General features: G+C 42.3%; 4 protein-coding genes across 4 annotated transcripts in view; 2 read left to right on the top strand and 2 right to left on the bottom strand.

Moving 5' to 3' along the window:
- Window positions 1–1668: 1668 nt before the first annotated feature.
- LOC106566318 (GPN-loop GTPase 3) lies at window positions 1669–4172 on the top strand. Its single transcript, XM_014134232.2, has 8 exons — window positions 1669–1926; window positions 2347–2455; window positions 2540–2707; window positions 2878–3002; window positions 3121–3236; window positions 3398–3494; window positions 3615–3743; window positions 3907–4172. Exons 1-8 carry the CDS (start codon window positions 1879–1881, stop codon window positions 3970–3972), a joined length of 858 nt encoding a protein of 285 aa, XP_013989707.1. The 5' UTR covers window positions 1669–1878; the 3' UTR covers window positions 3973–4172.
- Window positions 4173–4285: 113 nt separating this feature from the next.
- Window positions 4286–6973, top strand: arpc3 (actin related protein 2/3 complex, subunit 3). Its single transcript, NM_001142718.1, is given in 7 exon segments — window positions 4286–4392; window positions 4847–4946; window positions 5214–5290; window positions 5699–5767; window positions 5931–6057; window positions 6168–6262; window positions 6399–6973. Coding segments are annotated over 7 exon segments (537 nt in total). The 5' UTR covers window positions 4286–4386; the 3' UTR covers window positions 6462–6973.
- LOC123723728 (ubiquitin-conjugating enzyme E2 G1-like) lies at window positions 6687–10878 on the bottom strand. The gene is made up of 6 exons (XM_045724281.1): window positions 10589–10878; window positions 9948–10050; window positions 9752–9849; window positions 8333–8511; window positions 7989–8098; window positions 6687–7809 (listed from the first exon to the last, which is right to left on the bottom strand). Exons 1-5 carry the CDS (start codon window positions 10686–10688, stop codon window positions 8012–8014), a joined length of 567 nt encoding a protein of 188 aa, XP_045580237.1. The 5' UTR covers window positions 10689–10878; the 3' UTR covers window positions 6687–7809; window positions 7989–8011.
- A 4178-nt stretch (window positions 10879–15056) lies between these two features.
- ulk1b (serine/threonine-protein kinase ULK1) overlaps window positions 15057–27333 on the bottom strand; it is a 33773-nt gene continuing 21496 nt past the window's right edge. The window contains 11 exon segments of the mRNA XM_045724280.1: window positions 15057–17760; window positions 20364–20499; window positions 20870–21027; window positions 21244–21362; window positions 21587–21777; window positions 22818–23002; window positions 23568–23690; window positions 24365–24674; window positions 24840–25090; window positions 25433–25510; window positions 25620–25774. Of these exon segments, the coding sequence (XP_045580236.1) occupies window positions 17705–17760; window positions 20364–20499; window positions 20870–21027; window positions 21244–21362; window positions 21587–21777; window positions 22818–23002; window positions 23568–23690; window positions 24365–24674; window positions 24840–25090; window positions 25433–25510; window positions 25620–25774 (1762 nt within the window). The 3' untranslated portion in view covers window positions 15057–17704.

Below are 27333 nucleotides of genomic sequence, written 5' to 3'. Positions count from 1 at the left end.
TTTCCACATAATTCTTGTGCTTATTGGTTACTTTGTAATCTCAGTTTTCCCGCAAATTAACGCGCTGCCACTCAGTCCCCGTTAGAAAAACTCGTCTCAGATTGCAATCTACACATATCATGATATTGAAAACATGTTGTTTTTCCTAAAGTTACCTCTCTTTGAATGATGAAATTCTACAATAGAAAATAGGTATTTTAATTGTCTGGTTAAAGTCCTTGAATTGACCAATTGAATGGATTTATTGACGAAGTGAATTGACCTATTCCATTACTTTATGCCAATGTTACATTTAATTGAACGCTATAACAGAATGTAATCTATAACATTTTTTATGTATTTTTTTTTTATTTCACCTTTATTTAACCAGGTAGGCAAGTTGGGAACAAGTTCTCATTTACAATTGCGACCTAGCCAAGATAAAGCAAAGCAGTTCGACACATACAACAACACAGAGTTACACATGGAGTAAAACAAACTTACAGTCAATAATACAGTAGAAAAATAAGTCTATATACAATGTGAGCAAATGAGGTGAGATAAGGGAGGTAAAGGCAAAAAAGGCCATGGTGGCAAAGTAAATACAATATAGCAAGCAAAACACTGGAATGGTAGATTTGTAGTGGAAGAAAGTGCAAAGTAGAAATATAAATAATGGGGTGCAAAGGAGCAAAATAAATAAATACAGTAGGGGAAGGGGTTGTTGTTTGGGGTAAATTATAGATGGGCTATGTACAGGTGCAGTGATCTGTGAGCTGCTCTGACAGCTGGTGCTTAAGGTTTGTGAGGGAGATATAACATTTAAATATAAAATTTAAAATAATTAATTGTACTATTTCAATAAGGGACATAGACACATGATTAGAAACGTGCAATGTAATTTGTCCTATATGGGTTTCAAAGCAGATAATATTTAAGAATGACATCAAGACCATTGCGCTGAGACAGCCATACCTTTTTGTCAACATTACATATTACATTACATTTAAGTCATTTAGCAGACGCTCTTATCCAGAGCGACTTACAAAATGGTGCATTCACCTTATGATATCCAGTGGAACAACCACTTTACAATAGTGCATCTAAATCTTTTAAGGGGGTTAGAAGGATTACTTTATCCTATCCTAGGTATTCCTTAAAGAGGTGGGGTTTCAGGTGTCTCCGGAAGGTGGTGATTGACTCCGCTGTCCTGGCGTCGTGAGGGAGCTTGTTCCACCATTGGGGTGCCAGAGCAGCGAACAGTTTTGACTGGGCTGAGCGGGAACTGTGCTTCCTCAGAGGTAGGGGGGCCAGCAGGCCAGTGGTGGATGAACGCAGTGCCCTTGTTTGGGTGTAGGGCCTGATCAGAGCCTGAAGGTATGGAGGTGCCGTTCCCTTCACAGCTCCGTAGGCAATCACCATGGTCTTGTAGCGGATGCGAGCTTCAACTGGAAGCCAGTGGAGGGAGCGGAGGAGCGGGGTGACGTGAGATAAAGCAGGATAAATAAATAAATAAATAAATCAAGATACCATCATCGTGTTTCATCCGATGCACTCTGACATAGTCTTGGCATTTTCAGCAAATATCACCTGTTTTTTCATTCAAAATCAGAAGTAGCAATAATATTAATGACTGACAAAATCCAAGTTGCTGTCGATTCTTGACATTGGCGTGTAGGTAAGATTATTTGTACGCATGCGTGAAAATCTACAGCTCACCCTGGTTCGAACGGTAACTTTTGGTCTTCACACAATACCCGTAGTTAGCGAATGTCTTCTGCCTGCATGCATGTTAGCTGTGAATGTAGCCGCCGACATGGTTTAGCAACATTACTCTTTAATAATTAAGCGACTCAAATTGTTTTGTGTAGTTTCAGTCCTTGGGATAGGATAGTATAAATGCCTCGTTATGCTCAACTCGTGATGGGCCCCGCGGGAAGTGGAAAGGTAAGTTGACTAGCTAGCTAGCTAGCTAATGTTGTTAGCGACCCACAACACTTTGAAACGTTACTGTTAGCTTCAGTGGGTAGCTAGTAGCTAGCTAACGTTAAGTGTTTGCTGTTTGTTCCATGTCATTCCAAAATGTAGCTAAATGAGTAGGGCTAGGCTATGTTTTACAATTAAAGCCAATTCACATATTAAAATAGTTATAGTTAGCGCTTGCAGGTTTAGTTGCAACATCCAAGGTCTGAGCTACTGCCATTGACCATGACTTGTCAGTGTCAGAAATGCAGTTCCAGCACTTCTAATGTGCTTGTACTGTAGATGTTGCTTGATTTATCCTATTAAAAGTTATATCATCACGTATGTTTTTGCCACTAGTATATAAACCACAGCTGACTGAAATATCTCCCCTCCTCTCTGTAGAGTACCTACTGCTCTACACTGATCCAGCATGCAGAAGCCATAAACCGCTCTGTACAGGTGGTCAACCTAGACCCAGCCGCTGAACACTTTGATTACCCGGTCATGGCAGGTAAAACACATCTCTGAGGAGTTCTGTGATAGTCCTGTTTCTATGACAGTGAGTGGCGCTGACTGGCTGTTTTTCTACCCTCAGATATCCGGGAACTGATTATGGTGGATGACGTGATGGAGGATGAGTCACTGAGGTTCGGCCCAAATGGAGGGCTGGTGTTCTGCATGGAGTACTTTGCCAACAACTTTGACTGGCTGGAGGAGAGCCTGGGCCACGTGGAGGACGACTACATACTGTTTGATTGTCCTGGTAAAGTGCTATTCATAGAGAGGGGCAAGGAACATGACTTTGATGTAAATGATGATGGATCTGATTTTGATGTTGAACATGATGATGATGATAGTTGTTGAGAAGTTTGTGCAGATGTTGTGGTGAGAGTGGGATTGACTAAAATTATGACGGGTTGGTGATGTCTGCAGGTCAAATAGAGCTCTACACACACCTCCCTGTGATGAGGCAGCTCGTAGAGCAGCTCCAGCAATGGGAATTCCGTGTTTGTGGCGTCTTCCTGGTAGACTCGCAGTTCATGGTGGAGACCTTCAAGGTAATATGGCCACTATTAACACACCTTATTCCTGATCATGCTGCCTTTTACTCTGTCAATAATATGCTCTGACAGTAGTATTTGAAGTTAATTGCTAAACAATTTTCTCTCATCCCAGTTCATCTCTGGTATCATGGCTGCTTTGAGTGCCATGGTGTCTCTGGAGATTCCAACAGTCAACATAATGACTAAAATGGACCTGCTGAGTCCCAAGGCCAAAAAGGAAATTGAAAAGTAGGTGCCAGAATGAAGGAATTCCTCCTTTTTAATGTGTTTATCTGTCACTGTGGTCTTTGTTTATCTGATTTTGTGTGTGTCTGGCTCTGAATGCATCCTATGCACATGCTTAGCGGACCTGTATTGGCTGACACTGACAGATCTCACTCTCCATGCAGATACCTGGACCCAGACATGTACTCAATGATGGAGGACAACTCTGTCACCATTAGGAGCAAGAAGTTCAAGAAACTGACCAAAGCCATCTGTGGCTTGGTAAGTTCCTGCTGTGTACACAGCCATGCTCAGAGAAAAGGCAGCAATGGTGTTAATGATTTGAATGATTTCTGAATTTGGAATTCATTAAAAAATATGTATGTTTGTTTGTTTTTCCAGATTGATGACTACAGCATGGTGAGATTCCTGCCATTTGACCGCACAGATGAGGAAGGCATCAACATAGTGCTTCAGCACATTGACTTTTCCATACAATATGGAGAAGACTTGGAGTTCAAGGAGCCAAAGGTAAATACATAAAAATCCACTATGTGGACTGAAATGTAAGTGTAGTGGTTAACTATAATTCTGCTTTGGGAAGTAATGTACTACATTTCTAAGTATAGTAGTACTAAGTGTTCTCCAACTACTTAAGACCTTTCACTCACTTTACTTGTTTTTCTGTCCTTAGGAGCCTGAGGAGGAGCCTGACAACACAAATTATGATGATTTATTTCAGGACAAAGTAGAGGACTGAGAGGTGCCATAAGAGGCCCAGAAAGAAAAGCAGAACATTTGATGGTCACAGGGAAATGTTAATTGCAGTATCATGCCACCTAATTATTTATTTCTAGACTTATGTCTGTTTTTATGTTTTCAAAATGTTATTTATCATTTTAAGATTGTGTATTGTGACCCTGATATTGCACCCCCCCCCCGTTGAATATTTGGATGATATTTTTCGAATAAAAACTATTGTAAAACAAAGTTTTCACACAAGTATTGCTATGAAAATGTTAAATTGGCACCACCCTGTGGCCATTCAAATATTCTACACACCTCATCTGGCCACTTCCTGTAATTCTGTTGGGTGGGACAGGCGGAAGCAGTGTTCTGGAAAACGATATATTTTTATTTTGCTGGGTTAAAAGATTGACGTTTATTTCTCAAAATGCCGGTAAGTAAATTACAATATGAACACCTCTTAAATGAACAACCTTTATCAAGTGTGTAGCAATACTGAAATGTGATTATTTGTATGATAATTGTGCATGTATCCACCCTAATGACGTACAGACAGTAGAATTGCTAGCTATTGGTGATGCCTTTGCCTCCCCAGAAGAAATTGGCTACGTAATTTGATGTACAATATTGCATGATAGTGAGACAGACTAGTTGCCAATTTAAATGAAAACTAGCAAATTAACATGTTAGCGCGTGCAGCTAATATGGCTAGCTTCTAAATTGGCTAGCTAATCTCGTAACTACTAGTATTATTGACAGCTATCAGGCTTCTCATCTTGTTTATTTATTTTTTATTTAACGAGGCAAGACAGTTAAGAACACATTCTTAATCTCACGAAAGGGCCATTATACTATACAAACATCAACTTTTTCAATTTGTTTTACAGGCGTACCACTCTGGCTTGATGGATGGGGACACCAAGATGGTGGGGAACATGGCTATGCTGCCACTAAAAACCCAGTTCAAGGGCCCTGCAGCAAAAGAGAGTACGTTTCAGCTTGCAAACTCGTACCATTCACACATGGTGTTTAGAAAATAGCCTATCATGTGATACGAAAAAGTTTTCTGTGATTTATAATTAGGCTATCCATACTCTTTCAAACTGCACATTTTTTTCATTCGCTTCTGAATGTGGTTGCATGTTTCTTCCTTATTTGGTGTCATGAGTCAGTCGCGTGTTCATTCTCTTTATTTTGAAGAATTTGTCCATCATTCCCTAACTTCCTGTATACTCAATACTCTTGTTATTTCAGCCAAAGATTCTGACATCATTGATGAGGCCATCTACTATTTCAAAGCCAATGTCTTCTTTAAGAATTATGAAATCAAGGTAAGGGAAAACTGAATTATTTTATTGTCTGAGTAAAATGGTGACTGTAAAAGTAGTCACCTGACGTGTAAGGACTACTGTCTATGTTTTAATGAAGTTACTTTTTTTTTTACAGTACCTACCCTTTAGGCCTCTTGCTACAGTGCTTTGGCCCTAGTTTTCCAACATGCCCCAGCCTGCCTCTGAATATTGCCAATACAATATCGGCAATACAATCTTCTCATAGCACTGTTAGCATTCTAACCAATGCTGCCCATAAGTTGGATGGTGACTGAAACTAGGCTCTGCTCGCATACACCATACATACATCATATTGTTATCAGATAACAGATAGACTAAAGTCAGTAGTAATGAGAATACAAAAGGCTTGGTGTATTCCTGGAGTTAACAACCTGTCCCCCTTCCCAGAACGAGGCAGACAGGACACTGATCTACGTCACCCTTTACATTTCTGAATGTCTGAAGAAGCTACAGAAGGTAACTGAATCTGATTTGATTGCCAACATGATTTTCTAATAAACTAAATGGCTAATGAATCCAAATAACCCCTCCCTAAGTTATAGAATGTTAGGTCCTCAGAATAATGCAAAGAAAGACATTTGTATTGTGAACTCCCCTCCCAAATTCTTTGTGTTTGCAGTGCAGCTCCAGGGGTCAGGGAGAGAAGGAAATGTACACTCTGGGCATCACTAACTTCCCCATCCCTGGAGAACCTGGCTTCCCTCTCAACGCCATGTACGCAAAGCCTAGCAACAAGCAGGAAGAGGGTAAGGAGCGTTAGCACAAGTCCTTGCAGGATGAGATGTGGGAATGCCAGTAGTACGTTAATCATTTATTTTTAATTGATCTGATTTGGTCTCTGGTTGTCCCTGATCAGAGACCATGAGGGCGTACCTGCAGCAGATCCGCCAGGAGACGGGGCTGAGGCTGTGTGACCGTGTGTTTGACCCCCAGTCAGACAAACCCAGCAAGGTGAGACTAATATTTGACCTCCCTATCTGTCACACTAAATCCCAAGTGTACTAACATTGATAAAAGCGAAATTGCCGATTACTTAATTGAACTGCTTTTAATGGACTAACCTGGACTGTGACCTCTTCTTTTTCAGTGGTGGATGTGCTTTGTCAAGAAACAGTTCATGAACAAAAGCCTTTCAGCTCCTGGACAGTAGACAACTCAGGACCGCTGGAGGTTATTCTAAACTAATGCAAGGCAGATGGATTTTTGGGCCTCCACTTTCGTGTGGCTAAGATGATTTTATACTGAATAAGAAATGGACGTGCTATTGTTTCATTGATCATGTTAAGCTGGTGCTTAATGCGTTAAAGTTAGACGTGTACCTGTCGATCTTTGACAAAATGTAAGAACAGCGTTGTGTAAATCAACATGAAGATGATCATTTTCAAAACTTTATTGGGCTCAAGTTTTAGACATTAACTGTGGGTGTAAATGCCTACAATTTCACAACTCATGTTAGCCTTCACATCACACAGGTGAATAGAACTATTGAGCTACAAGTTTTATTTCTTGTTCTAACAATCCATCACCACTTCCATTATCAGATATTTTGCATTACACTTGCGTAAAACGCAAAAGCACCTCTTGGGTTCGAAATTGTTGCGGATGGCCAGTCTAATCCACTTGCACAGGATAAAATGTCAATACTTGAGTAAACTTTCAACCAAAAGTGGCATCACTTCATTCATCACACAAAACACCTTTCAAACAAAAAGGCTGAGCCAAATCTAAAATAAGATTACTTTTCTGTGTACATGTTAACATGACCAAAGCTAAATTGATTCACTCACAAGAATAGACAAAGGGCAAAATGACATGTCCTTAAAAAAAATTCTAAGCTATAACAGCAAGGAGAATCAAGTACACAAACGACAACTAATTTGATACAGAATATATTTACATACACAAAAAAATTACATTTTAGAGATGATCTTTATTACAAAAAAATATTCTCTGTTCTCATGCTAATGTTTTTGGTTTATCCCCAAAAATATATTGATCAAACACAGAAATGTATGTTGACATCACTGGAGACAGTTTCCTTTGCTTACAGGGAAACAACTTAAGGCAGCAGAGTGTATTGACCCCTGTGAAAGGACTTTGCAGAACACTTGAGGGGATGGGCTTCCAGAGGTATAGAACGGGCAAGGAAAGCCTGTTGGTAACAATCTCTTCAAATGCTCTGAACTCGAAAATTGCATAAGAGACAAGTCTAAAATAGATGGCTCAGTGGCAGGTTGAAAATAAAGAACAAGCTCATCAAAACAAAAACCACACATCTTGAATTGTCATTATCATCTAAATAAATAAGTATAAGGTGAGAAAACTGGACGATAACCATGAGGGGGATGTTTATCTCCAGACATTTACTTGACCCTGACCCTATTTACACATCTAAAGAAAAGGGCTGGCTTTTTATTCCACATCTTCCTAAGAGCAGAACACTGGTGCAAAAGTCTTTATTGAAGAGTGACATGATGTATTCGCCAAGGTAAAAATAGCTAAAAAGAAAGAACCGTTAGCTTGCAGACATAAAATATAACAGACAATCAAAGGAGCATCAAGACTGACTAGGAAACCAAATGGAAGATTATTTAGTGACCAACCAAGGCACTGAATGAGTCTCACTTTCTGCAACATGAGTGAGATTATAGCTGTGTGGATCCAGAAAGGGACTCACTGGGTTTGTGTAGAGGAGGCGGCCTAGTCAAACGCCATCTCCTGACTCTTTCGTACACAGCGAGCCACCTTCCTCTTGAACTCGCCGCAAGGATCCTCTCTCCATTCCTTCTGCAGGGCACAATACAATTGTACATCAAAACCCTGGGTTTAACAATCACTACAATCAACTAAATGGTGGAGTATCCCTCACTACTACCAAATTTCAAGACTAATCATGAGCAGTGAAATTTCACATTGAGACCATTAAAAACAAACTAGCACCATAATTTCAGCTTTTTCTAACTGAATGGAATGCATATTTCCCCCGTCTGAGGATGTATGTCTGAATTTATGGGACTTAACGGCTGCGTCCACGTTGGCGGGTGAGTCGCCGTTCGGGTCAGCCAGCATGGAGATGACACTGATCATGATGGTCTCTACAGTGTGGATGGGCAGCCAGCGCTCCTCAGGCTTCTCATAGCCAAACTTGTCCTCTCCGGGCTCGTGCAGAATGGAGATGCACACGTCACCATTCTTTGCCACTGAGAGAGAGGGGGAGGACAGGAATCATAACCTGTGCTGACCAGCTGACAAACACAGATCTTTAGCTAGATGTATAGCACATGAAACAAAACTGACTTGAAATAAAACTGAAGACAAACTCAAAATGTCAAATACATTCTTCTGTACGGATCTGAAACATGGATAACTACTACGAACACGCTGAACAAACTAAAGTCATTCATTAACCACTGTCTTCGACGACTTCTGGGAGTCCACTGGCCAGACTGCATCAGCAACATCAAGCTGTGGGAAATTAAAAAACAGGTCCCAATAGAAGCACAACTTAAAAAAGGAGGAAGTGGTGCTGGATAGGACACACACTAAGAAGAAACAAATCAATCACAAAACAGGCCCTAACATGGAACCCACAAGGCAACCGCTAAAGAGGAAGACCTAAAACCACCTAGAGACCAAGCACATAGCAGATGGTCTGACATCGCTAGGCCTAGAGAGGATGGCACATTTTATTTTTAACCTTCATTTAACCAGGCAAGTCAAAGAACAAACTATTATTCACAATGACAGCCTAGCAAGAGGCCTATGGGGACGGGCTGGGATAAACAATTTAAATGTAGGACAAAACACACATCAGGACAAGAGACACCACAACATAAAGAGAGACCTAAGACAACACGGCAACACAAACATTGTTAGGCACAGACAACAGCACAAAATTGTAGAGACAAAAAACAAGACGCAGCCACAAGTGTCAGAGTGTAGAGATAGAGATAAAACTGTCCAGTTTGAGTGTTTTTTTTGTAGGGAACTGAAAAGAGGAGCGATCCAGGGATGTGGGCCTTTAACAGAATGTGACTGTCAGAATGGGTGCTGTCTGTGGAAGATGAGGGTTGCTGTAGGTATCTTAGACAGGGGGAGTGAGGCCCAAGAGGGTTTTTAATAAATAAGCATCAACCAGTGGGTCTTGCACCGGTATACAGAGAGGGCCAGTTTACAGATGAGTACAGAGTGCAGTGATGTGTCTATTGGTGGAAAATCTGATGGCCGAAGAGTAAAGAACACCTAGCCGCTCAAGAGCACCCTTACCTGCCGATCTATAAATTATGTCTCCACAATCTAGCATCTAAATCTGGGTTAGTTTGGCAGCTGGGGTGAAAGAGGGGCACGCACAGAAAGGGTTGGAAGCGTTCCACGATGGCCTATGTTCCACAAGGAATACAAAGGCCTAAGTAAGTAAGAATACCACATGAAACCAATTACCATTGGGATGCCATATTTCTGTGATGAACTTCATCTTCGGGGGCCTATGAGGGTAGTCATGGGGAAAGGTCAGGTAGGCTTTAAAGAAACCACCCTCACTGTAAAGAGAAGATGAGATTTTTTTTTCAAATCAGATGGACGGTAGCTAAGTAGGCAAATGACTTCCAAACACACCAAGTTAGTAAAACATACTCACAATAATGTATCTTGAGGGCCAATAACGACCACCTCCCACTGATGGATGTCATCATCGTCTATGAGACCGGCAGAAAATCCCTCCACAGGGTTCTTGTTGAGCTCTAAAAAGGGTAAACAAACACGCTGACGTTACCCAATACCCCAACCTTGAAAATGTGCTTTACTTGTAACGTTAGCCATGTGTGTTGTCAAGCTTTTCTCAAACATCCTACTGGAATTCAACTAACTCAGTTAGCTAACGCGGACCAGTTACAATGGAAATGTATTTAGTTTGAGACAGCTGGCTTTGAAGTGACCTAACTGGTACACTACTCGACAAGCCTTAGCGAAATAGCTACTAACGTGTTAACGTTACCATCAATGTTGTGTTTCGCTAGTTAACTAGCCAGCTTGCAGGCTAGCTACAAGCAAAGAAGTGGTATGTCACGCGTTAGCTAGCTAAACATTTATCAGCTGTGGATTTGCATTGCGTAGCTACTAGCCATAAATAGCTAACTAAGTTGACATATTCAATACAAGCAAAACCAACACAATTCGATTACAAGTCATTAGCCACTAACGTTAGGTAGAAAGGTAACGGTAAAAAGCGTGGTAGTTTAACGTTAAGTTAGCTAACGGTTGTGTAGCGAGCTATTTTACCTGCCAGTTGTTTTCGAAGCAGCAGTGATGATTGATCAGTCATTTTATGTGGATTAGTTGAGCTAACTATATAGACAACGACCTGACCTGCCTCTAACATAAAATATAACACAACAAGGAATTAGAGAGACACCTAACTACAGTAGCCTGCTTCCGATGTTAGAATAAGGCCTATTTGGTTGATCGTTTCACACAGGGATGCACAGCTTGCTACACGGCTAGGCTAGCAAAAGCCCCAAACAAACACCGCATGCGCCTTGCTCGTATTCTTCTTCGAGGTTTATTGGCAGACTACACTCATTAGATGTATTGCCGCCACCTATTCTACGAGGTAGTAAAAATACCCCAAAAACGAAATATGTTTTGGATGAACAAATTCATACTAATTACCAAAAACAAAAAACACAAAGCAAATGCACGCTGCATGTCAAACAAAACACTGTACTCCTTCAGTAGGATTTAAATGCCTATTCAGATCTATACACAGCACAGGAACCTCTTCATTCAGTAGTCTGTGTAACATTTCGGCTGTAAAGACCCAGAAATCGACTTGCCGCTTTCACAACAATGTCAAGCTTCTTAGATTTCTGATTTGTTTGACTAGTGCAATTTATCACTTGCACTATAAACGCAACTAAGTCCACCATCTTCACTGTTCGTGTGTCGGGATCCTTCTCCTGCATGGCATTCACTGCAGATGTGGGACATCCACTACCATCTCTACTCTACTCACTCCATCAGCAATTTTCACTGTCTCTACATAGAAAACCTGCTTGATAGTCCTGATCCTAGCTACTGCGACCTTCATCCTTACAGGGCACTCTGGGGACTTGGGAACGTGATTCCCATCACAACTACAGAAACATGCTTAATCTGACTCTTCAACTACTACATACTTATTCTTTCGACAAACACTTTCCACGTGTCCAATGTTTTACATTTGTACCACTGCAGCAATTTCTGTACATAGGGTCTCACAGCATATTTCACATACCCAACTTTTACATAAATCGGGAGAACCACTTCATCAAATGACAGTAAAACCGATAGGCTTAGTTCCTTCTTTCCGTCTATCATTCGATTTAAGCGACGTGCATCTACCACTCCTGGAATGCTATCCCCAAACCACATAGCCTCTATGTCCAACGTGAAACAAAAGATAACACCTTTAACCAGTGCCCTACTCTGAAACGCCAAGAGTTTTGTCCCCGTCCCTCCATTTAGGTAGAAATACTGAGGGATGTGTAAACCACTCAAATACAAATCTATGGTTGCAAAACTGACAACCGATGATATCAACATTATAGTTTTAACCAGGGTTTGAGGCCATATAGTGTTTGTTTGCATTTACTTTGTTTACAAACATTGGAGTAAAACAAGCTTATATGTTGGGTTCTGATGGGGTACAACAGTTGATCTAAGCTCACGAGACATAAATTATATTCTTCCAGGATCAATGAATGGTTACTTATAATTAATGTAGAAGTCCTAAAATGGATGTAGCAAGATAAATCATTTTAAACTTCTTCCACTACTGCAAAAATACTATAAACCCAGGGTCGTTACAATGTAATGAAACAGGCAGGGAGCAGGTCTCGAACCCTCGACCTTCTAGCCCGAAGTCCGGCGCACTATCGACTGTGCCGCAAAAACATTCTCGAGCGGCAGAGTCGATATCCGCGGTTATAAACCCAGGGTCGTTACACTACTTTTAAACAGCTGAAAGAACGCTACACAATGTTTCTTCATATCTTGAAATTATAACATGCCAATGGATACAATTATTCTGAACCAAAAATATAAATGCAACGTAAAGTGTTGGCCCCATGTTTCATGAGCTGAAATAGAAGATCCCAGAAATGTTCCACACACACCAAAAGCTTATTTCTCTCAAATTTTGTGCACAAATTTGTTTACATCCCTGTCAGTGAGCATTTCTCCTTTGCCAAGATAATCCATCCACCTGACAGTTGTGGCATGTCAAGAAACTGACTAAACAGCATGGTCATTACACAGGTGCACCTTGTGCTAGGGACAATAAAAGGCCACTCTAAAATGTGGTTTTGTCACACAACACAATGCCACAGATGTCTCAAGTTTGAAGGAGCATGCCATAGGCATGCTGACTGCAGGAATGTCCACCAGAGCTGTTGCCAGAGAATTTAATGTTCATTTCTCTACCGTAGGCCACCTCCAACTTAATTTTAGATAATTTGGAAGTACGTCCAACTGGCCTCACAACTGCCAACCACATGTAACCACGCCAGCCCAGGACCTCCACTTCTGGCTTCTTCACCTGCGGGATGGTCTGAGACCAGCCACCTGGACAGTTGATGAAATTGTGGGGATGCTCTGGATCGACAGCGTTGTTCAAGTTCCAGCCAATATCCAGGAACTTCACACAGCCATTGAAGAGTGGGAATACATTCTACAGGCCATAATCAACAGCCTGATCAACTCTATGCAAAGGAGATTGTGCTGCATGAGGCAAATTCTGGTCACACCAAATACTGACTGTTTTTCTGATCCACACAGCTACCTTTTTTTTAAGGTTCTTGTGACCAACTGTTCCATATCTGTATTTCCAGTCATGTGAAATCCATAGATTAGTGTCTAATGAATTTATTTCAATTGACTGATTTCCTTATATGAACTGTAAGTGAGTAAAATCTTTGAAATTGTTGTTTCTATTTTTATTCAGTATACAATAATGTTATAAGTATAGAAGTAGCTAGACTAACATCCTTTCAATTACATTTCAGAGTTTGTTGCACACCTCCAGAAGTATAACATTGGAACTTCAACTTCTTAGAATATAAAACACAATCAAATTAACCACATGCACTAGTAAAACAACTTCATTTCTTGCACAATTTTATTATTTTAAACCAAAAAAATGATACATCACACAGACATTTAAATGTGTATAGTTCTTTATCTTTTACAGGCTTAAATGTACAACAGTCAGAGATATACAGTGAGCTCCAAAAGTACAGTGAGATTTGTTGTTTTGGCTCTGTACTCCAGAACTTTGGATTTGAAATGATACAATGACTGAGGTTAAAGTGCAGACTGACAGCTTCCATTTGATGGTATTAACTGTTTAGTAATTACAGCACTTTTTTGTACACTGTCTCCCCAGTTTAGGGGACCAAAAGTATTGGGACAAATGGACTTGTGTATTAAAGTAGTCAAAAGTGTAGTATTTGGTCCCATATTCCTAGAACGCAATGATTCCATCAAGCTTGTGACTCTACAAACTTGTGCATTTGTTGTTTGATTATTTTGTGCCCAATAGAAATTAATGGTAAATTATGTATTGTGTAATTTGAGTCACTTTTATTTGATATTTGTGCATCTAACTTTCCCACTCATCATTATTCAGGAGTATCCATAATCATAGTAGCATCCACATGAATGTAGAAGTCTTCAGAACATATTCTATTCTTATTTACAATAAAAGTGACTCCAAAATGACAATACATTATTTACCATTTCTATCGGGCACAAAATAATCTGAAACAACCAAAACAAACAACAAATGCATCCAACTAGTTTGTAGACTCACACACACTTGACGTAATCCCGGTGTGCTAGGAATATGGGCCCATATAACAAAACATTGAACTACTTTAATATACGTATAAGTGGCACCTTAATTGGGGAGAATGTGCTGGAGCGGAATTAGTGGACTGGTATCAAATACATTAAACACATGGTTTTCAGGTGTTTGATGCCATTCCATTTGCTCTGTTTCGGCTATTAATATGAGTCGTTCTCCCCTCAGCAGCCTCCTGTGAATTTTGTCCCAAAATTTTTGGGGGGGACTATGTACAAAAAGTGCTGTAATTTCTAAACGGTTCATTCACACGATATAGATGAAAATGCCCTCAAATTAAAGCTGACAGTCTGCACTTTAACCTTGTAGTCATTGTATAATTTCAAATCCAAAGAGCTGGAGATCAGAGTAAAAAAAAGAAAAAATAAGTGTCACTGCCCCAATACTTTTGGAGCTCACTGTAACTCTGACTAAAATCTAGAATTTACTGTAGGGAAATGTAGTATTTGTTGTAATACTATTCTTTGGAAAGATATGTGTGTGTGTGTGTGTGTGTGTGTGTGTGTGTGTGTGTGTGTGTGTGTGTGTGTGTGTGTGGGGGGGGGGAAATTCTGTCCATGCTTTGTAATAGAAACACATTCAGAGCAATAACTTACTTTATAATCCTTATTTACAAGTGATGCAGAGTCTGAGATAGTAAGGTAAATTAGCAGTGTGGAACAAACTTGCAGGTATACTGCATTTATAAAGCAAAACTGCAAACCTCTCAAGTTGTATGGCAAAACCTTGTTTTTTCAGCGATATCCCTTATGAAAGTGGGTGTGTATTTTTAGTGTCACCTAAGCATTGGCGTGCAGATCAAGCTTTTACTTCATGGGCTTTTTCAATTAACCACCTTCTAAGTTGTAATTCTTCTACAGAGTGATTTATTTGACATTTATGTGGCTTTAGGCTACTAATCGTAAGAAACAAAACAAAAAAGTGACACATGCATAAAAAGCTTAAAGGTCTACCATTGCCTTGCTACCAGCCACTCGTTGAACATTTCCCACTTTATACTAGCTGATCAGTAGGAATCACACTGGGTGACAAGAAGCATATGGGTCACTAGACATGACATAATAATCTGGAATGTGTATAATATAAACTAGACATTAATGCATTGACATACGCTGTATGCAAATTAAACATGTCAAAGTAAGAACAAAAATACAATTTTTACTGACTGGTGAAAGGAAAAGGCAAGAAAGCATATATGGGGAAACCAAAATATTCAGACAGAATCTTCACAGGGGAAAATGCTCCCTTCCTCATACTGCTCTACCCATGACGAACAAGGCGATCAGGTAGGATCCATAGCTCGATATGCAACAGAGCTGCAGGACTGCTCTCGTTTCTGTTAGTTCCCTGTAGTGAGGAAATATAAAAGCCATTCACTCTTTCACAAACACTGTTTCACACAAATGCATACACGAAACACGCAAGCTTTTTGGAGTGGGTAGAAGTTGCTTCTAACCACTGGTCCATTGCACTGTCAGATATATTGTCAGATATTTTATCTATCCCCAAATTGTTATTGCTGGGATTACAATGATGTGGTCCTAGAGTTGTGGTTAGGGAAACATCCACCCACCTCAAGCAAAACTCTTTCCAGCAAATATAAATTCAACAACCGATACACTACAATTCGATAAACTCCAAGCATCAGTCCTCATTTTGGCTACTGTGAAAGGAAACAAACACACTCAAAACAACAAATATTTTTTCAGTGTACAAATGTAGCGGATTTTTTTAGGGGGGGGGGGTCTTCTTCTCAAAGGCACCTTTCAAAATGTAATAGCTTATGACATTTCCCTGTCAAGATTCAGACACCCATCACACTTAGACATCTGACTATGAATAAACCTAACAAAACCGCCTAAAACTACAATAAAACCCATAGAAATTACTCTATATAAACTGAAATCTCTCCCAATATGTACATGAAAAACTCAACATATAATGTTTCATGTACATCTTATAAGTCACCTTCACTCTTCCTTCTGTACAGTACTGATAAACCTCAACACAGTGCTATAACACCAAACACCAGTAATCAATCCCTGGTGTAGTCATCACAGGGGCTGCTACTCTACTGCCAACATGTCTTACAAACTGATTGTGATTGCTGTACTCCGATAAGAAGTTTGAATGGGAAAATATGCAATAAATAAAGCTCAACTAAATCTCACGTGTTTGGTCAGATCAGTGCAAATTGGTTTATTTTTCAATTTGGGCAATATCCATTTGTCTGATTGGTCTACAAAGTGCTATTCCTGGCCTTCACTGGTTAAAATAACAATATTTGCTACAAACTTCAGGAAATATTAATAAAATGATCCATCTCAAGCACTCAGACTAAAAAGCTCAATGGGTTTATGCAGTTCCAGCTGTTCTTCCACCATGGCAGCCATATCAAACACTTTGGTCAAAAGGAAATGCTCAGTGAGGTCCATTTCCTGTCAAGGCCCAGAAGTGGCACATACAGCAATCCTCTCTACATTCTCCTGTTTATGGTCAAAATAATGTTTCTGCTGGGTCCAAAAGGGCAACATTGTCATTCTTAATACGGCAAACTTAGCGTCAACAAATTGTCACAGACAGGGATGAATAAAGTACAATACTTATGTAACAGCACCTTTATATGGTTCTATCAAAGGAATGTACATTAAGCTGGGTCAATAACAACACATTTTTTTCTCCACACACAGGCCTGTGGGCTGTGACAGGCCATACAATTGTGTTAACGCTCTTAAACTCTTCTGGTTTCCTTGAAAATGACAAAAAAATCTAAATCAAATGTAAACCATCAAAGAAACCAAAAAGAGGCAAACAGATGGTTGACAAGTTAAGCCCACTCACTGTAATATCACGCTATACTATTGTCCACACATCACCATTACAAGCCAAACTAAAAATAGCACAACTATTCTCAATGCCCCGCATAGGGGTTGAGATGAACATTTTTACACAGAGTGGCTTCTTATAGAGTGATACCTCATGTCTTAAGAGGAGTGAGGGTCTAGTTGTGATTGCTTAGCGCTGAATTATTGACAGGATCAAATGGAGCGTGTCTGTGACTGCAGTAGAATCCTCCGGCAGACTGCGTGGCTGTGATTGCTCAGGGCAGCGTTACTGACGGTAAGAGGCTGTGTGTATGGGACACTGCACAGAAATGAATAGTTAACACACTCAGTCTGTGTAGTGGGGTCCTGTCTGACACACGGAGGAGTGTGTAGTGGCCTTCTCACAAGCCCTTCATCTCCAACATCAACCAGGCAGTCACAGGCTCCACTGTGAGTATGAGAGACCAGCGTCACCAGTCCCAAGCATACTCAGTCCAGGCCCTTCATAACACACACACACACCCCACTGGCTGGCATCTCCATGGAAACTAGCGGGTGGAGGGAGGATATTGAGTTGGTAGGGAGGGGGTCAGGTTGAATGGGCATGGTGGTGTCTGTCCAGAATGACTGACATCATAGTTTAGCAGCATCCATGGGTGCTGAGCAGAGTCCTCAGACGCAGAGCCCTGACTGTAGTGCTGTGAGGCGACGCTCGATGCACTCCTTACCTGCAGAGAGAGAACGGGGAGATGGGGGTTTAGAAGTAGTAGTAATCAATGGATATGGTCAAAGGGACAAGTCACTGAGCTAAGTAAACAACAGTATTTAGTGTGAAATTGCATTCCTGTAGCCATGGAAATAAAATGGTGTTCTATGAAGATATATGTTCCTTTATTATTTTCCCCTAACCCTATCACCCCTCCCGACTGGAGAAAACTAATGGACAACAATACTTAGGCTTCTACTTCCAGCTATACGTACATTTTACAGACACAGTATATTTAAGCAATAAGGCACGAGGTGTGGTATATGGCCAATATACCACGGCTAAGGGCTCTTCTTATGCACGACGCGCGGAGTGCCTGGACACAGCCCTTAGCCGTGGTATATTGGCCATATATCACAAACCCCACCGAGGTGCCTTATTGGTATTATAAACTGGTTACCAACGTAATTAGAGCAGTAAAAATAAATGTTTTGTCATACCCATGGTATACGGTCTTATTAGATTTGTTCTCTTTTGTTTGTTTGTTTTAGTCCCATCCTTCAGCTACCCTCAACCCCCTCCCACCTGGGAGCTGATTTATCTAGAGGATGATTTAAATCACGCTACAGAATGTTTTATTGATTTGCTGATTGAGGTAATGGACCATCATTTACATTTACATTTTAGTCATTTAGCAGACGCTCTTATCCAGACCGACTTACAGTAGTGAATGCATACATTTCATACATTGTTTTTTTTTTTTTTTACTGGCCCGTATAAGAAGAAGTACAGTTGGTGCTCGTCCATCTCCATGGATTGATGATAAACTGGGTGAGGCTTTTTCTCAAAGAAATATAGCAAAAGACTTATTGATGAATTGATGAACAGAATTATAGAACATTGCATAATTATGCAGTTAAATTGAATCGAAAGGAAAAAAAAGTTATTTTACAACAATGCTTTTATTGATTGTTCTAAAAAAGGTACGGAACACAGTTAAGGGTTTACTTGGTACATCTATCTCATCATGCCCATCTAGTGTGGAGTTTGACGGGAGAATAATAACAAAACCAGTTAATATTGGCAATCATTTTGCAGATTTTTTTACTAAGAAAATTAATTTACTGAGCAACAATGTAAACATACATTCTTCCAAACAAGCTATTGTCCAATGGATTGATGATCATATTATGAGCAACAAGATCTGCTCTTTTAGTCTGCAAATGGTGTCAGTGGAGGAGGTGTTAAACCTATTGAAGTCATTACCTGATGGGAAATCTACAGGTTATGGTCTTATGGACAATTTTTTGCTTAGCTGTGCTGCTCCCCAGATTGCAGTTCCACTGAGATACATATTTAATTGGTCACTGGAAAAGGGGATTTTTGCAAATTTATGGAAGCATGCGAAACTGTGTCCTATTCCGAAAGACTGCAAAGAACCCATTACTCCTGCCAATAGTCGACCAATTAGTCTACTCCCTACACTCAGTAAGATATTGGAGGGTATTGTGAGTAGACAAATATGGGAGTACATGGAAAATAATGATCTGATTACAGCCAATCAGCATGCTTATGGCAAAAACCATTCCACTACCACTGCATTGGTTGACATGACTGACCAGTGGCTCAATGCTATGGATAACGGCAAGTTTGTGGGTGTACTATTTTTAGATTTCAGTGCAGCATTTCATTTAGTGGATCATGAAATCATTTTGACAAAATTAATGCATTATGCCTCCCTGGTGGCGAAGTGGTCTAAGGCACTGCATCGCAGTGTTAGCTGTGCCACCAGAGACTCTGGGTTCGAGCCCAGGCTCTGTCACAGCTGACCGCGACCGGGAGGCCCATGGGGCGGCGCACAATTGGCCTAGCGTCGTCCGGGTTAGGGAGGGTTTGGCCGGCAGGGATATCCTTGTCTCATCGCGCAGTAGCGACTCCTGTGGCGGGCCGGGCGCAGTGCACGCTGACCAGGTCGCTAGGTGTACGGTGTTTCCTCCGACACATTGGTGCGGCTGGCTTCCGGGTTGGATGCGCGCTGTGTTAAGAAGCAGTGCGGCTTGGTTGGGTTGTGTTTCGGAGGATGCATGGCTCACGACCTTCGCCTCTCCCGAGTCCATGCGGGAGTTGTAGCGATGAGACAAGACAGTAACTACTAACAATTGGATACCATGAAATTGGGGAGAAAAAGGGGGTAAAAAAATAATATATATATTTTTTGAATGCATTATGGTTTTAAGGAGGTAGCATTGAATTGGGTACAGTCATATCTAACTGACAGGAAACAGTCCACCTATATCAATGGTTCCCACAGGGGGCCAGTGCAGAGAATAAAAAAAAAAATGTATAAAATGTATGCATGCACTACTGTAAGTCGCTCTGGATAAGAGCGTCTGCTAAAATGACTAAAATGTAAAAAAAAATGTTCATTTTCTTCCCCTCATGTGTTAAACTGTGGAATACCGCAGGGCAGCTGCCTTGGGCCGCTTCTTTATTTAATATATACCAAAGACCTTCCCTATACCTTAGCTGACAGATTGTAAATTAAAGATACACATTTTTGCTAAGAGTGTTTTGCTACCCCAGTTCTAGGTAAGGGGTTGTGGTGAGAGATGAGAGGTGACTTGCATTTGGTAACGCTGAGGATGTCGTCGTGCTCGGTGAGGAGCAGGGAGAGGCCCTCCATCAGCAGCAGGGCCTTGTGGTAGCGCTGCACCGACGCCTCTCCCTGGTGGAACATCTCATCCAGAGCAGCAGCCTGCACCTGGGGAGAGACAGAGGGGGAGTTAGTGGGCAAAGTCAGAGAGGAGAGAGGAATACTGCCACGATAAAGGTTTGCAAATGGGTTTGAAGACAAGGGATTCTATTTGGGAGCATGGGTGAATAGCCATGACCTCAATCATACTCCTTATTATCAGCTTATCTCAAATATCACTTTATGACAGCTACACACTATATGCACGTGGCTGATGAAAACATGTAGCTGTATAAATGGTGAAACGAGTCAACCACAAGCCTAGTAGAGAGGGTGAAGAAGAGATCAGATGCTGAGATGACAGAAACGGTGTTGAGCTGAACACAGTGTCTCCCTCACCATCTGAACGGTGTTGAGCTGAACACAGTATCTCCCTCACCATCTGAACGGTGTGGCTGAACAGCAGCCTCTCGGCGGTGATGGTGTTAATGTGGTCCATGAGACGGTGCTTCCTGGAGAAGAAGCGCTCCAGCCGGGCGTTGAGGGAGAGGCAGGATGACACGCTGGACTTGAAAAGCTCGTTTAGTCTCTTCACCACTAAACACACAGTCACAGAGGAGAGGGTTAAGAGAGGAACAGTGTTCACGTTGGAAATACAGACAGAGAGCCTACCTACTCCAAGTAGGGTTGGGCTCAAGAAAATTTACTGATATATCAACTACTACTTAGGTTTAATGTTATATCCTCCTGTAAATGTTGGCTTTAAATGTTGGCTTCTCCAATCAGCCATGTTCTAAGGTTGTTGGGTCTTACCTTGTTTGACAGTAGCAGAGGGGTACAGTTTGCCCTGTTTGATGCGCTCCATGGCTGTGTGTAAGGCAGACGACAGGAGCTCTGCAGTCTTCATGTACAACACCAGCTGCTCCGCATAGCTGAGACACAAACACACACAGATCAGACTCATGGCAAGTTTTTTAGCTAGTGCTGCACTCATCGCAAAGTGTCCCTGAATGTCAAAGTGAGCAGTAAACAAGTCTGACTTGCTTTTATCATCCATTTGTAAAGAGCTCCTCTTCCATAAAAAGGAAATACTGGACAAAGTCATTTCAGTAATATTGGTAGAACTGGTTGAGCTTTATTGGCTGGTGGCTCTCACCTCCACTCCCGGCTGAGGGAGCTGATCTGGTCTGCCACCAGGCTCTGCTGCTGCAGGAGGGAGGGTGGGGAGGTGTCCCCTTGCTCCGCCACAGCCCCAGCCCCGGTCCCCCTGACTCCCGCAACCTCCATCAGACAGCAGGCAAAGTCCAGGGTGAAGCGAAGGCTCCTCAGGATCTCTGTGTGCTCCTGCTGCTCTCAGACAGTCAGAGGGAGAGAGATGGAGAGAGACAAGGTCACTCACATTGACCACTACAAAGTTCGGCTATTACAAACCTAATTATACCATAACATGTCACGTTAATTCTCCTAACCTGCTACGAAAAGTCATTTCTGCAATTCAAAACCGGCAAATATGCCCTGAGAACAGTCTTGGTTTACACTAATGCGATAGAGCCGCTCTGCATTTGAGTAGCCATAGCAACTGCTGCGTTTGGCTGCTGCTCCACGCTCACGAGACAGTTGCCTAGGCTGCACACAGGTGATAATAACCACATGAGATTTTGGCAACGAAGCCAGCTCTTGCACTTTATTTGACCTGACGAGAATCTGTTTCGAATGAAAACATTGTCAAGAAAGCAGTGAATTGGGAGCTTTAACAGTGTGTGGGCCTTCATGTTCTATACTAGTATTCTTTATTAGCCCTGCAACTATGTTTTTAAGGATGTGCGTATGACCAAACTTTTCTAAAGACAGCCCTTGTACTTACCCACAGTTGGATGAACTCATGGATATGGACATGTGGAATTGTGTAAGTCTCTGCGTGCATTTGAGGTAAAGTAGTGACTGGCTACAACTGGAGCGAGAGTGAGCCGACAGGAGGGGGTGGGGCAAAATGACCATACATTTTTTTATAGATTTCTATTAAGTAAACTACTAGGCCTACACACAGTCTCCTTCTGAAATGATCCACACATTACATATTAACCCCCCAAACAAACTCTGTTTAGAACTACTGCCCGTTATTGTGGACTGTCGATTCTGTCCTGTCCCAAACTTGACTCTAGAACTTCACTCCCATTCCTGCTGGAATACCACTGGACCTGCAAGACCCACGGGAGTCCTGTTCCCGTGTCACCCTCTAACGAGCATTCCTTAATACAGACACAGAGATGAAATGAGAGAAAGAAACATGCAGAGACAGAGAGAGTGACAGAAAGAAACATGCAGAGACTGAGTGACAGACAGCAACAACCCCACATCCCACCCCATGCCCACTCTCATCCTCTCACCGCCATCAGTGTCTCCTCTGGCAGCTCAGGGGCCAGGAAGGTGACCGGTCCCCCCATGTTGGCCGTGATTGGGTCCGTGAAGCTGTAGCGTGGACTGGAGGGACCCTCGAAGCCCTCCAGATAGGTGCCTGTCTGATATCGGCTGGTAAAGGACCCCACTGGGCTGATAGAGCTGGAGGAGCCTGCTATAGAAAGTAGAGGTTAGAGCATGGCAAGAAGCTCAGAACAGGCACTGAGTAACAGGCACTGGGTAACAGGCACTGGGTAACAGGCACTGGGTAACAGGCACTGGGTAACAGGCACTGGGTAACAGGCACTGGGTAACAGGCACTGGGTAACAGGCACTGGGTAACAGGCACTGGGTAACAGGCACTAGTTCATGGCCAACATAGGGAAATGTATTGTGTACATTGTTGCCACTGAGATGGCATTCTAATTTTGTGGTGGGACAGCTAGGAGAGGTCTCACTATCTTCCCGGCAGGTGGGAGCTGGGGAGGGGGGATGGGAGGGTCAGGTGTATGGGGACCTGGGATTGTGGGAGGAGGGAAAGGGGTTCTTATGGTCTAAAACAACCTTATTTTAGTTTCATACTGCCATATCCAAATTGTACCATTTGTAACCTTTACCAAACTGTGCCATTGTATACTCCACTGCTGTTTTTCATCATTGTTAAAAAATTATGTTGATACCACATTACAGTGGTGCTGTGCTGAGTAAAGGATGACATCACCAGGCTGCTGAGAATTTACCTGAGTACTGCCTGGTCCTGGAGGTCTGTGGTAGGGTGCTGCTGTTGGGCGGGGAGCCCAGAGTGAACACCACCTGGGCTGGGCTGGCTGAGCCTGCAGCCACGGCACCACCACCAGAGGGTGCTGGCGGACAGAAACACAGCACTAATCATCAGAAACACATAGGCCAGAGAGTATGAACCGTGGTAACTCATGACCTAGCTACGTGCAGTGGAGCAAGTAGTGATTTACGCTGGTAGTTAGATGCATGCTTTTAACATCCAGTTTGCCCATATTATTAGCAGAGCAGTAGAAATAAAACCTGATGTCCTCCAACAGTAGGGGTTAAAAACAGTTCATGTTTTAGTATGTTGAAACATAATATTCCACTATGGAAACTTCCATCTTATCAGAATCAACTTTCACTGACCCACTTAGACAGGCAATCTTGAAAAATGATTGGCTCTTTGTGTGGTTTTGCACGCAAAATGTGCTACCGTTACAGACCAAAGCTGAACGCCACACTGAAAGCCTCTATCTTGATCAAACTGACTAGCATGATATTCCACCTTATCTAATCTAGAAAAAAATGGGATCCTTGTCCCTTTTTCAAAGGTTTAAGTGAGGAAATCTGTTTTGTCTTGCTGAACATTCATACAAAGAGTGAACCAACGAAGTTGCTTAATTTTAAACAAGGATCTCCACTGATATATATATCTAGTCAAGCTTAGTTGGTGAACATAGCAGCTCTCTCTTTAGTCATTCAGGTAGTCATCTACTGAAGCGTAAAACTTGGTAAACAGGTCTACTAAGCCCACCTGTGATGTCTATGGCTCCTCTGTTAGAGCCGAGGTTCTCACTGCTGTCCCGCTCCCCCAGCGGCCCTCCAAACGCAGCCATCAGCAACATGTCAGACAGACGACCTGCACTCTGAGACCTGCCAAAGCTCTTGTCCTCTGCGGTCCTGTGGCTGTATTGACCAAGCTGGCCAGTGGGCGGCTGTCCTGGGTCCCTGTGGTCTGAGGCAGTCCTGCTGCCAGGCGGGGCCAGAACCAGGCCCTGCTGGGCCAGGAAGGTCACCAGGTTGGGGGAGCTGGGAGGTTTGGGAAACTCAAAGGGTGGGATGGCCTGTAGACAGGATGTCAGTGTCAGAGGCAAGACACAGCCAAAGTAGAGAATAAAGACTATGGACAGTGGGATTGACTGATTAAAGCCATTTGCTGGATACCTCAGTTTCCTGCAAACACAAGCATAGGTCTTATACTTGATGCGGTGTCCAAAACATGAACTCACTCTAGAGGGAGATCCTAGAATGGTGGGGAGGGGGCTGCGCTGCATGAGTTCACTCAGCCTGGGGGAAGAGTGCAGGGGCCGCATAGTCACCATGCCTGCCTGGTGATTGGCCACCACTGGGTCCGAGTGCTGCTTCCTGATCTTTTGCCGGCCGCCTCTGCTAGCAGCCTCGAGGAGACATGGGGCGCTGTGAAGCCGGGTGACCAGGCCTTGCTGCTGAGGGGGAGACCGCGTGTCGAGGAACTGGAGAGCTGGAGAGGGACAGGGGTTAGAGGTTAGAGGAGGAATAACAGTGCAACACTCCAACACAATGTGAATAATGAAATGTCAATTTACATTATATTAGATGAGGGACTAACTATATACACCGACAAGGTGAGGGAAAGACACATGGAAGTAAAACATCAAAAGGTTCCTTTAAGTCAGTTTTAAACCGCAATGATCAAGCCAACAGGAAAGGGATAACCTTGGGATACCACAAAGCAAGAGTCTCCAGTGCCCCTGACCAGTTTAACCATGACATCCACCACTAACAAAACACAGAAGTTATGGGGACGAACAGGGAAAGAGGGAGGGGAACTCCGGGTTCTCACCTCCGCCCTGCGACCCTCCGCTACCTGTGTCTGTGCCCAGCGGGTGCGCCTGCCCTGGCAGCTCAGGGATGGTACCCACTTCAGACACAGAGGGAGATGAGAGAGGGGGGGGGGGAAAGAAAGAAGAAGAATAAGAGGAGAGAAAGAAGAGAGACATTTTCTGAAACATCAGTGCACTCTAGCAGACCTTGAGGTGAAAGCTGGAAGGGTCTGGCCCCTCCTACAGACAGCCTGCGGAGGCCAGCCAAGGCCCCGTGGCCTCCTGGGTATGGCGGAGATGGGCCAGTCCTTCCGAATCCCAGTGAACTATTGCTGCTACAGCGGCGCACTGGGGTGGACAACCTGTGGTGGGGAGAGAAACAGAGAAGTCACAAAATAAGACAATATTCCCTATTACCGCCAAGCCAGAAATTATACTACTGTTCCACAGAGGAGACTATAGGTTTATATAAGCGTGTGTGTAAATAATGCATGTATATCTGCAGTGCTTTCAGAAACTATTCATACCCCATGACTTATTCCACATTTTGTTGTTACAGCATGAATTCCAAATTGATTAGATAACGTTAGAATCACCTTTGGCAGTGATTACAGCTGTGAGTCTTTCTGGGTAAGCCTCTAAGAACTTTGCACACCTGGATTGTACAATATTTGCACATTATTCTTTTTTAAAATTCTTCAAGCCATTTTTGTGTCTTGCCATAGATTGTCAAGCCGATTTAAGTCAAATTTGTAACTAGGCCAATGTCTTCTTGGTAAGCAAAGGTTCTTGATAAGCAAAGGTTAATTTGTCTCCCAGTGTGTGTTGGAAAGCAGACTGAACCAGGTTTTCCTCTAGGATTTTGACTGTTCTTAGCTCTATTCCGTTTATTGTTATCCAAAACAACTAGTCCTTGCCGATGACAAGCATACCCATAACATGATGCAGCCATCACCATGCTTGATTATATGATTCGTGATACTCAGTGATGTGTTGCATTTGCCCGAAACATAACAATTTGTTTGTTATTCAGAACATGCAGTTTTACTTTAGTGCCTTATTGCAAACAGGATTAATGTTTTTTACCCATCTACCAATAGGTGTCCTTTTTTGCGAGGCATTGGAAAACCTCCCTGGTCTTTGTGGTTGAATCAGTGTTTTAAATACACTGCTAGACTGAGGGACCTTACAGATTATTGTATGTGTGGGGAACAGAGATATGGTAGTCATTCAAAAATCATGTTAAACACTATTATTGCACACAGTGAGTCCCTGCAACATATTATGTGACTTGTTAATTAACTTCTCCAGGATAGGGGGCAGTATTTTGACGTCCGGATGAAAGGCGTGCCCAAATTAAACTGTCTGCTTCTCGGGCCCAGAAGGTAGGATATGCATATTATTAGTAGATTTGGATAGAAAACACTCTGAAGTTTCTAAAACGGTTTGAATGATGTCTGTGAGTATAACAGAACTCATATGGCAGGCAAAACCCTGAGAACAAATCCAACCAGGAAGTGGCTTGTAGTTTTTCTATCTAATCCCTATTCAAACTACAGTGTCTGTGGGGTCATTTTGCACTTCCTAAGGCTTCCATTGGCTGTCAACAGCCTTTAGAAACTTGTTTCATGCATCTACTGTTACTGGGCAGAGAATAGGAGCTCAGTCAATCAGTGGACTGCCTGGGACCAGTGAGTTGTTTACTGCGCGGGGACGCCGCTCCTTCTTTTTCCTCTGTAATGAATACGCTTTTGTCCGGTTGGAATATTATCGACGTTTTATGTTAAAAAGACCCTAAGGATTGATTGTAAACATCGCTTGACATGTTTCTACGAACGGTAATGGAATTATTAGACTTTTCGTCTCTGGTTTTGCACTCTTGCGTTATGCCTTTGGATTAGTGATCTGAACGTGCGAACAA

This window comes from Salmo salar, chromosome ssa09 (genome assembly GCF_905237065.1).
Source record: "Salmo salar chromosome ssa09, Ssal_v3.1, whole genome shotgun sequence".
Classification (NCBI taxonomy): Eukaryota; Metazoa; Chordata; class Actinopteri; order Salmoniformes; family Salmonidae; genus Salmo; species Salmo salar.
Note: the sequence above shows the minus strand (reverse complement) of the source record. Positions and strands in the feature narration are given on the sequence as shown.

What these genes read in the sequence shown, in the direction of transcription:
- LOC106566318 (XM_014134232.2), top strand. Translation starts at nt 1,879, where the DNA reads ATGCCTCGTTATGCTCAACTCGTGATGGGCCCCGCGGGAAGTGGAAAG. An exon ending in CATACTGTTTGATTGTCCTG is followed by an intron (nt 2,708 to 2,877) that starts GTAAAGTGCTAT and finishes TGATGTCTGCAG; the next exon opens with GTCAAATAGAGCTCTACACA. An exon ending in TCATGGTGGAGACCTTCAAG is followed by an intron (nt 3,003 to 3,120) that starts GTAATATGGCCA and finishes CTCTCATCCCAG; the next exon opens with TTCATCTCTGGTATCATGGC.
- LOC123723728 (XM_045724281.1), bottom strand. Translation starts at nt 10,688, where the DNA reads ATGTTAGAGGCAGGTCAGGTCGTTGTCTATATAGTTAGCTCAACTAAT. An exon ending in GCTTCGAAAACAACTGGCAG is followed by an intron (nt 10,051 to 10,588) that starts GTAAAATAGCTC and finishes TACCCTTTTTAG; the next exon opens with AGCTCAACAAGAACCCTGTG. An exon ending in CCGCCAACGTGGACGCAGCC is followed by an intron (nt 8,099 to 8,332) that starts GTTAAGTCCCAT and finishes TGTGCCCTGCAG; the next exon opens with AAGGAATGGAGAGAGGATCC.